The sequence below is a fragment of the Rosa chinensis genome, chromosome 2 (assembly GCF_002994745.2).
Source record: "Rosa chinensis cultivar Old Blush chromosome 2, RchiOBHm-V2, whole genome shotgun sequence".
Classification (NCBI taxonomy): domain Eukaryota; kingdom Viridiplantae; phylum Streptophyta; class Magnoliopsida; order Rosales; family Rosaceae; genus Rosa; species Rosa chinensis.
The window spans coordinates 78,220,537-78,234,476 of record NC_037089.1 but is presented as its reverse complement, the minus strand read 5'-3'; the positions used below and the strand labels follow the sequence as shown (position 1 = coordinate 78,234,476).

Below are 13,940 nucleotides of genomic sequence, written 5' to 3'. Positions count from 1 at the left end.
ACCCTTGCTCAACAGGACATCATTGATTGTCTCCAAGGCAGATTAGGTTTCCAGGGTAACTTATGTTTTCCTCAAGAAGATGGGTAACAGGGTATTGCCTTACTTTGGAATGCATATTTACATGTTAGTCTACGCACATACTCATCCAATCACATTGATGCTGATATTTCTGAACATGTGGGTGCACCTGCAATATGGAGATTTACAGGCATATATGGGGTCGCAGCTAGAACAGAACGACGTCAAACTTGGAACCTATTTGAAACCCTTGCTGCTGAGGAGTGTAACCTACCATGGCTTATGGTGAAAGATTTCAACGAGATTTTAAGCAATGCAGATAAGTCTGGGGGTGTGCCTAGAGCTGCTGCTCCTATGTTGATGTTCACGCAAATAATGGCCAATTGTGGTATGATAGACAAGCGTTTTGTGGGAAGCAGATTCACTTGGTCAAATAAGTTCACTAAGGAAAGGTTGGATCGAGGTTCCTATACAGCAGGGTTATTACCTTGCAGGGTTATTACCTTGCAGGGTTCCTATACAGCAGGGTTATTACCTTGAATCCCTCTGTCCGCTTCTAGTTGAGGTGAGGGAAGAGAAAAAGAACTCCAAACGGGCACAAAAACGCTTTCGTTTTGATGAGATGTTGCATGGAAACTATCAATGTATGGACATTATCAAGCAAAATTGGTTGCGTCCTCTCACTGGTAATGCTCTTCAATAGTTGGGACAGAAAATTCAATATACTAGTGAGAGGTTATTTGAATGGCATAGTGTGGAGTTTGAGAAGCAGAAGGTTGAATTGCGTGTTGTGCAAGAAAAGCACAATGACATAATGAAAACACTATATTCTCTTGAACAATATGAGGAACAAAGAATCCTCCATGTCAAACTGAGCTAGCTTCTGGCTCAGTAAGAAAAATATTGGAGACAATGTAGTAGAGCTATGTGGCTCAAAGATGGAGATCGTAATTCAGCTTTCTTTCATAGAAAGGCCACTAATAGACGTATTAGGAATGCTATTAAGGGCTTGAAGGATAATCAAGGTGAGTGGCAAAAATCGACCCTGTCATTGTACATAGGCTATCATTGAATTACTACAAGTATGTATTCACTAGCACCCTTGCCAATTTGGAGGTCATTAATGAGGTGATTTCGGCCACTACTCCAAAGTTTACTACGGAAATGAATGAAGCCCTTCTTCAACCATAAATTGAGGATGAGATCAAAGCTACATTGTTTCAGATGCACCCTACAAAAAGCATGGGACTTGATGGTATGTCTCTGTTCTTCTTTCAAAAATATTGGCATATTGTGGGTATAGATGTTTGTGTTGCTATCAAAATATTTTTGGAGAAAGATGAAGCCTGGGCTGATTCAAATTTTACGCACCTGTGTTTGATTCATAAAATTCAAAACACTACTGAAGAAGCTCACTATAGGCCCATAGCACTCTGTAATGTTATTTACAGAATCTGTTCAACAGTTGCTGCAGTTTTGGTTAATGGTGAGGTGACGCAGAAAATTCTTCCAACAAGAGGCATTAGGCAGGGTGATCCCTTATCACACTACCTCTTCATTCTTTGTGCCGAGGGACTCTCAGCTCTGATGAATCAATATGTTAATCAAAGCCTTATTAAAGGTTTGAAAATGTGCTGACCCCTACTTTGCACCATTTATTTTTTGTTGATGATAGTTTCTTTTTTGAAGCTGCTACTGCCACTGAATGCTTACAAGTTAGACAACTGCTAAATCTCTATGAGCAAGCTTCAGGACAGAAAGTCAATTTCCAGAAAAGCAGTATGGTTTTCAGCAGAAATGTACCTGCTTTTGTTTAGGCTAATTTGTCAGAATTTTGGAAGTGCAATGTGTAGAGGAACATGATCGATACTTGGGTCTCCCACTTCGGGTAGGTTAATCCTTTTTTTTTTACCTGAAGGAGAAACTCAGTAAGAAGCTTATTGGGTGGAAAACCAAAATCCTTAGCTCGACGGGTAAGGAGACTCTTATCAAGCCATTGGCTCAAACAATGATGTTATATACTATGAATTGTTATCTATTGCCTAAAGGTTTGTGTGATGAGTTGCATCAATTGTGTGCATCTTTCTTTTGGGGTGATATGAATGAGAGAAAAAAAAAGATTCATTGGTGTAGTTGGGAGGGATTATGCCTTACGAAACAAGAAGGTGGCATGGAGTTTAAGAATCTATATGCTTACAATCTTGCCATGCTTGCGAAACAAGGTTGGAGAATTGTTACAAATCCGGATTCTCTCATTGTATAGTTGTACAAAGCTAGTTATTTTCCCATTACAGTTTAAGGGAGGCTGAAATGGGAGATGCTCTATCCTTCTTGCGGATTATGAATGGTAGACCGCTGTTGCAAGCGTGTGTGATGTGGAGAATTAGGGATGGCACTTGTGTGAACATTTGGACGGATAGATGGCTACAAAATGGTTCTTTGCTATAGCGACTTGACCACACGGATTGTGACATGGTTGCAGACTTAATCAATTCTCATCATCGTACATGGATCCCTTCGATTGTGCATTCTCTTTTCAGCCCGGATATTGATAGTCGTATCTTAGCTACACTGCTGAGTCGACATGCCATCCATGATAGATGTGTTAGAGTCCAGAAAAGAAAGGTTGTTTTAAGGTGAAGACAGCATATTGGATTGCTCGTGAATCTGTACTCGAAAATGTTCTGACTAGTACTTCGAGTGGAAATCCTTTTAGTATGTTTTGGAAGACTATATAGAGAGCAAAGGTTCCTGGTAAAGTGCATATATGCATTTGGCGAGCTGCAAACAATCTCTTTCTAACAAGAGCCTGGCTAACAACAAAGGGATACACACATGTGACACTAGCTGCGTCCTTTGTAGTTAGAGGTTAGAAGATGTATCTCATATACTGTGCAAATGCCCTATTGTAGTTGAGCTCCTATCTTCCCCTCTTCTTAATCTCCAGCAGCCCTTGCTACCTTCTATAAACTTCAAAGAATGGCTATTGGATTGTGCACTGAATCTGAATCTTGCTACCTTTGAAAAGTTGATGATGGTCTTATGGTTTGTGTGGAAGAATCCAAACAGTAAACTTTGGGATGGTGTGGCTCAAACAGCACCTAATATTCTTCTATACTCCATGGCTTGGTTGGAAGAGTTCCACAAAGCTCATGATGTGCACAATAACACGGGTAGTAGAAGTATCAAGCAGCCTTGGAAACGGGTAACTGAGGTCCAAGTTAAGTTGAATGTGGATGGATCTTTCATTCCAGGCATGCAAAGAGGAGGTACATGCGGTGTCATTCGAGCTGAGCGAGGTCTCTTTACTGCAACTTTTGCTCGTACTATGCCCCATGTAGCCTCGACAAAATAGTCAGAGCTCTTAGTTATTAGGGAGGGTCTTGATATAGTTCGATCACTAAATCTGCAGAATGTCACTTTAGAAAGTGACTGTTTGGAAGCAGTACAATTGATCACTCGTGAGGACCATGACTGTGACTAGCAAAGAGCTGTGTTGGCTGACATTGTTGTCCTTATGACTGCACTTCCAGGTGTAGAGATTAAGCATGCCTCTGGTACTTGTAACAATGTGGCACATAGATTAGCTATTATTGCTTTTGAATCAAACCAGTGTGAGGTCTGGTTTCATGTACCGCCAAACTCTATTACTGATGTACTCCAGTATAACCTAGCTCATGCTACTTAATTTCTCAATAAAACTCCGTAGCCTCTTATTCAAAAAAAAAAAAAGAATAAAACACTACAAAATTATTAGATTAACTTTTCATGGTATCAGAGCGTGGTTAATGCTGACTCACAAGACACCACTCTCCTACCCGAATTTCGAATCACAAATTCTGAATCCCGGATCTCAATTCCCTGATTCCGAATCCCGTATTTCGAAGTTAGAAAATCTCATCAAATACAAATCCTAAATTCCGAATTTTGAATTCCATATCGCATATTCTGAAGTTAGAAAATCTCATTACATTCTGCTGCAAACACAAATATCGAATATCAAACAAATCCCAAAACCAAAACCCAAAAAAAAAAAAAAATGATTGAATCCCCTAAATTCGACTAGTCAAAAATGACCATTCAACCAGTTGGCTTAACCCGAATTTCGAAGTTTGTTCAATCATGGATGCTAACGGAAACTCCATCATTCCTCCAAAAACACTTCCATCAACATCATCCACATAAGAATCAGTCCTTCCAGTTCCAACTGTTCATGTTCAATACCATAAGAATAATTCACCAGTTTCTTTTCATGAAGATGAAGCATACTTTAAAGGAAAAGTATGTGATTCTTCTCTTCAGGAGAAGAATGGGTGTCTAGAAGAGAATTCTCAGGATGTTTTCTTTGAAATCAAAGAAGTAGAAGAAAGATTGATGCATCAAAGAGATCATTAATACCATTAGAGTATTTATGTCTTTGGCGGCCATCTATGACTGGTTATTACAACAGTTTGATGTTAAGAATGCATTCCTACACGGAGAACTAGAAGAAGAAGTCCACATGGACATGCCGCTGGCCAGGAAGCCAGTCAGTGGCGTGGGTAAAGAACATGATCAAAATAGCTCACTAACCTTACATACAAAAGAATTGAATTTTCATGGTAAACAATAAATTATAGTTTTATGGTTTTTTTTTATATGTTTGTGGCTTAATTTGTTGGAACTTGGATGGTTTACTAAAAAGTAAACGAAAAATAATGGAAAGTCACAAAATTTGAAAAGAAGTAGAGAGGTCAACGAAGACTTTACAAGTTATGTGAAACTAGAAATATCAAATAACTGATCTTAAAAGCTAAAGCGATAGGGGTCAATTGACCCTCCTCGATCACCCCTAGCTATGCCCGTGAAACTAGTGCAACCCTTTTAATGTGGGTAAGGTTTGTAGTTTGAGGAAATCGTTGTATAACCTAAAATTTTCGCCAAGAAGTCTCGGAAGAATCTTGGAAGCAAAGCTGCTATGGCTACCTCAAAAGTGTCTCAAGATAAGGGACAATATTTAATAGCTCACTTGACAAGTTGGGCATGATTGACATCTATCCACCAACTTGAGGGGAGTGTTGGAGTAATCTGTCAATATTTCTTTACTAATTAGGATCCATATTCCGTAATTAATTAGGAGAAGTTTAAAACATGATAGAATTATCAGATTATTAGTTTTGTCGCTAACTTTGGCTGTTAAAACCAAGGGGTAGTATTAATAGTTCTAAAGAAGGCTTATACCAATGATGACCTCTCTTTCTTGATCAACATGATATTCCTCGATGGATCGATGCGACTGTTCTTAGTTGGTTAGTGATTCTGAAAGTACAAAGTACATCGACAAACAACAGATTTCCAAAAAAAATCTATGTATACATTCATCTGTACAGGAAGTTATTTTTATCAGATAAATCCATAACGCTCTTCGGAAAATCAAACTACTATAATAATGTTAGGGACGCAATATTTTTGTTTACATTTGGAAAAAAAATTAAATGTTTGTATGCGTAATTAAGAACCACTTTAATCCTGCAATGCAGTTAGGGATGAGAATTTAAAACAACCGAGTAATATGTGATGTTTGACATCTTTATTTCCTTGCCTGCAGACAAAGTATTAACGTCCATGGAGCAGTTGGTTGCAATCCCAACCTGCATGTGATTGATTTCCTTGCCTAAAATGATCAAGTTTAAACGTGTCTTGACTGCAACGACCAAAGGGATGCTGTTGCTCTTCACCTTGTCATTGAAGTTAGCAGCGGCGACGGAATTATTTTTACCGGTGGTAAAGTCACCCTTGGTTAAGTCACCTTTGAGGTCAATTTTCATCGATGTGATATTGGTTGTGGGTTGCTTGAACTCCGGGATCATCCCAGAACAAAGCTTGACAAAGGATGACGATCCGTTTCTAAACGTTTCGTTTCTAAAAGAGAGGTCTAGGGAGCTGTCCTTCCCGTAGACAATGCTGATATATTTGTTAGGGTTGTTGGCTACGACCGTGACCACAAAGCGAGCGTGGAGGTTGAAATCCTCTGTCAGGTTGAAGGCATTGGAGGTGAGGTCAGAAATGACGTATTTGGGATAGCTGGGATTGATTATTGCAAAGCCAGCGGCAACGACGCCTGCGAATAGCAATAGGAGGACAAAAAGGCCACAACAGCACCAACAATAGCATTTTAGGCAAGGATGTCTTGAGCGGTGAGCTCCGGCTGGAGCGTACCGAGGAGCGTTACGCCCGTGGGGACCTGGGAACTGCTGATCTTGGACCATCATATATGAGGATAGGTTAGGGCCAGGACGTTGGATTATCGTCGCTGACGATAACCTAGGAAACTAAGTGGATTGATAAGTAAGCCTCAACCCTCAAATTAATAGAAGGATGAGTACTTAAACCTCTCTGAAATAAAAAGGTGTGCATGCATAGAAGAAAAAGGGGAAAGCCTTTTTTTTTTTCTTTTTCTTTCGTTACAAGTTGTAAAGCTAGGATGAGAAATTCGAACTCTGTAAATGCTTTTCTTTCTTCTTCTTCTTCTTTTACAAGACGTGAAATCCTAAGCAGAAATCTAGATGTGAAATCTACAGATATTGCTAATGGCTATAGCACATTAAGACTAGCAGAAAGTTTTGTTACATTAGGCCAAGAAAATAGGATTCCGATACGTATGTGTGGCACATATTCTTATTTCCAAACTGGGTTTTGTGGTTTATCCTTATTTGCCTCAATTTTCTATATTTTAGGTGGTTCAACATCATACAGGTGGTTCATGGATCCAATAATCAAAAAAGATTATATTCACTGCGCTTTTTTTTTTTTAGAGAAGGGCCAAATCCGACCTTAATATCATAAATAATCTGCAGAATACATTTAGGTGGGGGACGGATAGAACAAAGAGATTAAATTTCAAATTACAATAAGTATTAAGTGAATATCTCGAGATAATAACAGGAGTCTCAACTAAATACATGTATTCTAATGAGTACTAACTAGCGAAGAATGCTCTACTAAATACTTCATTTACTTAACAATTGTGGTGACATACGTACTGAAAAGATTTTGCTTACGCGAAACCATAAGTTACTAATATTATTCCTATTATGTTGCCACCAGAAAAACAACCCGATGGCATTGAGTTTCATCCTGCTACTGGGAGGTTGCGACGGTTTGACGAAGTAAGGAATTCGCCTCCTAACAAGAGCATATAAGATACCCAAGGTGCACAAACTGGGACAAAACCCACATCTCCTTATTAGGACATAAAGCCACAACCTGATCAAAGTTAACACCAAATCAGATAAACAACAAAGTAACCTAAGCAACCTAGACCCAAAGTAAAATCCTAAGCCCAAGCACCCTAAAGTAAATCCCAGGCCCAAGCCCAAAAAAAAAGGGCACAAGGAGAATGCTCAAGCCCACTAGACAAGCCAGGCCTAGATCCAAAAAAAGCTGCCACTAACACCTCTACTGCAGCACTAGTTCGGTTGAACAACCACCATCGTGTTGCAGTCTTCCTTGCACCAGCCAGAGGCAGAGCCATCTCAAAAGTTTTGGAGGCCCTGTGCGAGATATAAAATATGGCCCTCTTTATGCGATTATACACGAATATATCATTGAAAATTTTTGTTATGTACAAACAAATATAAATACATAATTAATTACTTTAGTTTTTTTGTTTGGCCCTCTTATCTTATATTATTATTCCACTTCTTTAAAAAAAAATTAGAGAGAAAGAGGACTAAAACTTGTTAACAAAAATCCATTTACAGACAAAATTACAATTGAATTATGAATTATTAACGAAGATAAATACAATACTATTCAAAAGACATAAATAAATGAAACAAGGATCAAGGATAAATGTAATATATACCAGAACAAGAAAATGGAAGCAGAAAAAGGGGCCCAAAAAAAGAAGAAATAAAAAGCAAATCGCCTGCAATGAGGAAAAGGGGCCCAAAAAAGAAACTTTTTACAGTTGCAATGAGAATCGAATTTGTACTACTAAGTTGGAAAAAGAGCTAATTGCCAACTAAACTACAAATCTTTCAAGTAGTGAGGGCCCCTTCATAAATAATATAGATGTACAAAGAAGTATATATAGGGCCCCAAAATTTGGGGGCCTTGTTCTATCGCACACTTTGCATAGCCTCTAAGCCGGCTCTGGCCAGAGGCCGGCCCACTGCTAAGCAACGACAAGCAGTGGACCTTGTGTAATGTAGGGTTTAGCACCGAAAATCTTTTGCCGTCAAAAACCCTTCTCGAATCCTCGCCCCACAGCCTGCTGTCTCCTCCAAACCCAAACTAGCTAGCTAGTGACTGAGATCTTCCGATGCAAGTTTGATCTACAACCTTGGCATGCCATATTCGAAACCCAACCCTCTAGTGATCTTAAACTCTCCTACCACATGCACTTGCCAACAAAGCCCGTCCGACAACAGCGTCCATGGACACGCCGACAGATGGAGAAGAAAATTTTTCGAAGAAAACCCTAGCGCTAGGAGAGAGAAAGGAGGCTTTTTTTTTTTTTTTCCCGATATCCTAATATCATATCAACCACTGGCGGATCCAGGTACAAGGTTGGGCGAGCTCCAGCCAGTCTGAGAATTTTGGCCTAAAAAAAAAAATTAGATGTATACATATATATATATATATATATATATATATTTTTAAATGGGTGTTGTCCATTTGAAGCCCGCCCGAAGTACCCTCCTAGAGTGTCCTAGCCCGACTCCAGAGCTCGACTTCGTCACTTCGGGCTGTTCGCCTGTTTGATCTGCATCTCTCCTCCACTCTCCAGTCGTCCTCCTCCAGTCCTCCTCTCGCCTTCTCTGCAACAGAGGATAGCCCAAGCGCCCAGCGACAGACTCAGTGAGGGACTGCACTGAGAAAGAATACCCAGTCGTCCTCCTCCAGTCCATTTGTAAACACCCAGCGACAGGAACTGGAGTCTCTGCTCCACTCTCCAGTCGTCCTCGGTCCTCCAGTTCTCCACTTCTCTCAGAGAACAGATCAAGACATCAAGATTCAAGAATCAAGACATCAAATTCTCTTGCTCTGGCCTCTGGAAATCTGGTGAGCTTGTTCTGCAAATCTAAATGCGTGAGCTTGTTCTGCAAATATGCAATTATTTCAATACTTATCAATTGACAATTTTTGTGCTATCTCGGTCAGGAGCTTGGCCTCATTCGAAGGGCTTAGACCCTCAAACAGCAAATTTGGGTCTCCAGTCGCACCGTCGAGATTCTCCATAATATATATATATATATATATATATATATATATTTGTGTTTGAGAAATCCAAGCCCGCCCAAGATTTCAATCCTGGATCCGCCATTGATATCAACTGCGCACTTTCTTAATGCAAATTAAACTTATAATCTATTTTGATTATTAAATATGCAAAAATAACTAGTGCTTTACAATTACCATTTTGTTGCTCTTACTCTAAAAATTTTCTCTTACAAGACAGTATGTTCCGTTACGATTCGGTGGGTATGAACTAATGAATATTTATACTCGAATGGCGATACATATCAGATGTGATCAAAATCATTGATAAACCAGAAGAGCAAGATATACTCGTCAAAACCGCTTGCTACGGGGTCTAGGAGAGAAAGCTTGAATGGCCAAACGACAATTACAAGATCTGAAAGCACCAGCTCCCAAAAACGATGACAGGAGCTTCGCTGCTGATGTCTTGACCTTACAAACCACCTTGTTCATCTTCCGACTACACACCGACCGCTGCTTTTTATCCGCCGTTTCAAACTTGTAGGAGTTGAGGAATATCTGCCGTCGTTGCTTGGCTTCATCCTCTCTAGTCCTCAAAGGAAAAGCCGCCACTTTCTTGCGCTTAAACGACATCGATCTCTGCGGCGGGTCTTGCACGTTTTCGCTTCCCATCGCTTCATCCAAAGGCTCATAGCCATTGAACCGCCTGCTCAGACGCTTAACGGTGGTGTTTTGGGCTAGACCATTCATGGCTCTGCTTCTCTATGAGCTAGCTTATGCACACTGGTAAAATGAAGTTGGAGAAGAAGTACCTTTTGAGTTGCTCAATCTGAGCTCTTTTATATAATTAATTGTAGAACTCTTGTCCTCTGCACGTTTTCTTGTTGGTTTGCTTGAAAATTTGGGTGGCCGTTGACCGTTATTTTTATTGTTTTCTTTCTGGTCTTTGTTGGCGGCCCCTTAACTGTGGCAACTAGCAAGTAGTGTACGTTTGAAGTTGAACAGTTAAGCAAGTCAAATATGCTCAACAACCAGGAGCGTTCCGACTTCCGATTAGAGAAGAGGCTCCTTAATTCTGCATACACTATCCTACTAGCTTATGTATGTGGCATGCACCCGTTGCTTGTAATCCACCTTATCGACGCAGCAAAGCAGGTAAAGAAGATTGGGAGTAGCAAAACCCTAGAAAGATAAACACGTACTTCTAGTAACAAGAGAAAACTCTGTGATTGAACTACGTAATATAAAACATGATCAGTCCTTATATAGCTAATTAAGCCCCAAACTAAATCTGCTTAGGATTGGAATCTTAAAAACTTTTCTTGGTAAGAAAGTAATTCCAAAACAAATCCAAAAATAAAATAAAAAATAAAAAATAAAAAATTTAAATTCTGAAAAGAAACTTGTAATTACTAATCAGATTTAATTTTTGAATGGGAAACTCACGATTTGTCAAAATTTCACTAAAGTAATTATTCATTATATCATTTTCAAAAACATCACGAGCCCAAAACAAACATACTACATGCACTAACCTAATGAAAAACACACTCTTAGGTGCGCGCTGTACATAAAAGTGAATGAGAAAAAGTAAGAGGGTGTTTAATTCTCTAAAACCTACCCATTAAGGAAGAAGGTTAACTACAAGCAACGGATAAATCTAGTAGTTCGAAGTATTGACCATTGATGAGTTTTTAGGCAAAATATTTTAGTTTTGAAGAGGAGGGGGAGCATATGTATACTAATAAGTAAGTTGCTTTCTGGATAGTGATATGTATCTGGAAGCCCCCTGGAAAAGAAAAACTAATAAATCCGCCAGCTTGTGCCCATTAAACAATTTGTACATCGACATCATTTCGTGCTCAATGTGGAAAAGGTGGGGTTAAGTTTGACTACCTCTCTGAGTATGCTGTTTAAGCGTAATCGATAACATTATAAATCCTTTTAAAAGTCCTCAATCATTAATTATTCGTAGGAACATTTGCTATATGACTTCAGTCACCTGACTATACAAATACTGCAATATCAGCTTCAATACCACTAATTATATTTTGATCATGGTATTAATGCGTTCTAAACTATTATGGTAACATTCGTTCTTTGAAAAAAAAAAATCATGGCAACATAAATGTCAATACCCTTGATCAAAATGCCTAATAGGTTATCATTATGATATCTTATCACTAAACAAAATACAATTTGTTAAATACGAAGACATAAGCAACAAGTTTGCCAACATGCAATTAGTTCAAAGTTAAGATAATAACTCAATAGTCCAACTACTCGTTTTAATCTTATTGCATCACTATTGGAGAAGAATCGAATCCCTTAACTTGGCCCTAATCCCAATTCTCAACTCTCTTCACCAGTTGAGCTATATGTATCCAATATATACAATAACTGAGAATGAAAAGTAGTATCTTGTAAAAATTTAACAGATCACAACAATAATCATTATATGATCATAAGAAATCTAATGTTTAAGTGCACCTTGAGTCTTCTCTTTTGCAGCAAGACTTTTTTTTATGGCCAATCCGGAATTACTATGAAGTCTGTAGAGACCTCAACCTTCTATAGATATGTTGTTAAAGACAATCCTAATATAGAATCCAGCTAAACTTCTACTTAAATTCTCGATACGTATCGGATTAATATAAGAAGTAATATGAATCCCGATATTTCTTACTCTAGATTCACAATAAGTTACTAGATTTTTACTTAATTAATTCCCAAGTAAACATACATAATTATTCATAATTAACATTGATCACCTGAAAATTCTGGTTTTATGACTCATACGAGAAGAGGAGGACCACCACTAAATTCCAAAGCTATATACTTGCGGCGCTAGTGATCGATCATATTCATCTCTATATATTAGTTCGTAAAATAATTGAATCCATATATATATATCATATATTCAGTGCAGTAAGTAGCCAGTGACCACCAAACACTGGGGCGTAATTGACATTTAAGACATACGGTCCATGAAGGACCTGGTATTACCGGCCTAGCAGCTAGCTAGTGGATATTATTAATGGCAGTCACAGCATGTAGACGTACCCTCCTCTATCACTCCCAAATTTATTAGCTTAACTCTTACAAAATAAATAACAGAGCTCGCGCATTTATGATTTATGGCTTTACAGAGCAGTGTTCACGTAAAAGAGGCATTATTAATTCAGTAAATATTGTTCGAGCTTCTGCATACTCACCCTTTCTTCCATGGAACCACAAAAGCTAAGAGCTTGAGTCCTGTGACTTCTGTCTGCGTCTCATGTGAAATCCAGGAATCTTGTATTTCATGTGAACCCTCCCTTCTCTCACACTACTCACTCCTGTGATTTGCTTCAATACTACTTTCTTTCTTCCTTTATTTGCTAGCTTCTTCCTCGTCCTTTATATATTCATCTTCTTCATCCTTTTATTTTTACCATTATCCATACTTCTCACAGAGCTTTTTCCAGCTTTGCATAGTTAATTAAGCTTAGTTGTTCACAGAAAGAAAAAGCCATGAAGGGTTGCAATGTTACTGTCATCGCAGTTCTCCTTGTTCTTCTTTTAGTTCCAGCTGCCATGTCTGCTAGGCATATAGCTCGCCCTCACTCACGTATGTATCTAGGCAACAATACCCTACTTCCTTTTTAACTCTCAACTATTCTACTCTTTTTATCTCTACAAGTCACATGTGTAAAGAGGTACATAGTGTGCCCAAATTTGTATATAGTTAAAATAAGTTCCAAATTTTTAACCGCATTGTCAATATACTTTGCAGGAAACAAACCAAAGAAAAAAAAAAACCAATTCAAAGCTATCCTATCTTGCCTGTATTCCATTACTTGTATGTAACAGAACGATGGATGTAAACCCAAAAAGTAGGTGAATAGAGATATTGTCATTAAGTTTTTGAAAAGTTAGAAGGGAAAACTATGCAAAAAAATTTCGAGGAGGACAATTTTATAAGAAGTTTAGAAAACATTCCTAGTTTGAATTTTGTGATTTTTAACAATTTCTTAATGAATAATATTCATAATGCAGGTCAAGTACGTAATCTGCGTTCTTCATCTGCGGTACCAACAAGTACTACTATGACCGCAACAAAAGATCATCGGAGTACTCATGTGGCTGCAGGAAAATTCCTCAGAAAGGGGCCGGACACACTCCAAGTGGCAGGCTCTTCGCTACCGGATTGTTCACACGCCTGCGGATCTTGCACGCCCTGTAGACTGGTGATGGTGAGCTTCGTTTGCGCGTCGATAGAGGAAGCTGAGACTTGCCCCATGGCTTACAAGTGCATGTGTAATAACAAGTCTTACCCCGTTCCGTAAACGTGATCTTCATTAATGAACTGATTGATCCAATGTCAATTGTAGGCAGTTTAATTAGCTAGCTAGTTAGACTAGTAAACACTAACATATGTGTTTGCTTATAGGCTTTCTTTTTGGACGTCCAGTTTCTTTGCTAGCTCCTCTGTGTAATCAGAGAGCTTCTCTTCTTATACTAATCAATGGTTCAAATTTAATTTACTGCATTTGAAATCATCAATTACCGTGGACATTTTTACTCGCCTCAGATTGATCTTCTGAAATTAACATGTCTTTGCTCCTTTAATTTCTTCAATTAATTAGCTAGGCGTGCGTATAACTTACAAATTAGGGTCAAATTAACGAGGTTGCCATTGTCTTAGTATGTCTAGTTTCCTAGTCTATCAATAC

General features: G+C 38.6%; 1 protein-coding gene across 1 annotated transcript; it reads left to right on the top strand.

Moving 5' to 3' along the window:
• The first annotated feature begins 12,687 nt into the window (after window positions 1-12,687).
• On the top strand, window positions 12,688-13,735 carry LOC112185398 (protein EPIDERMAL PATTERNING FACTOR 1). Its single transcript, XM_024323640.2, has 2 exons — window positions 12,688-12,835; window positions 13,264-13,735. Exons 1-2 carry the CDS (start codon window positions 12,739-12,741, stop codon window positions 13,551-13,553), a joined length of 387 nt encoding a protein of 128 aa, XP_024179408.1. The 5' UTR covers window positions 12,688-12,738; the 3' UTR covers window positions 13,554-13,735.
• Window positions 13,736-13,940: the final 205 nt, after the last annotated feature.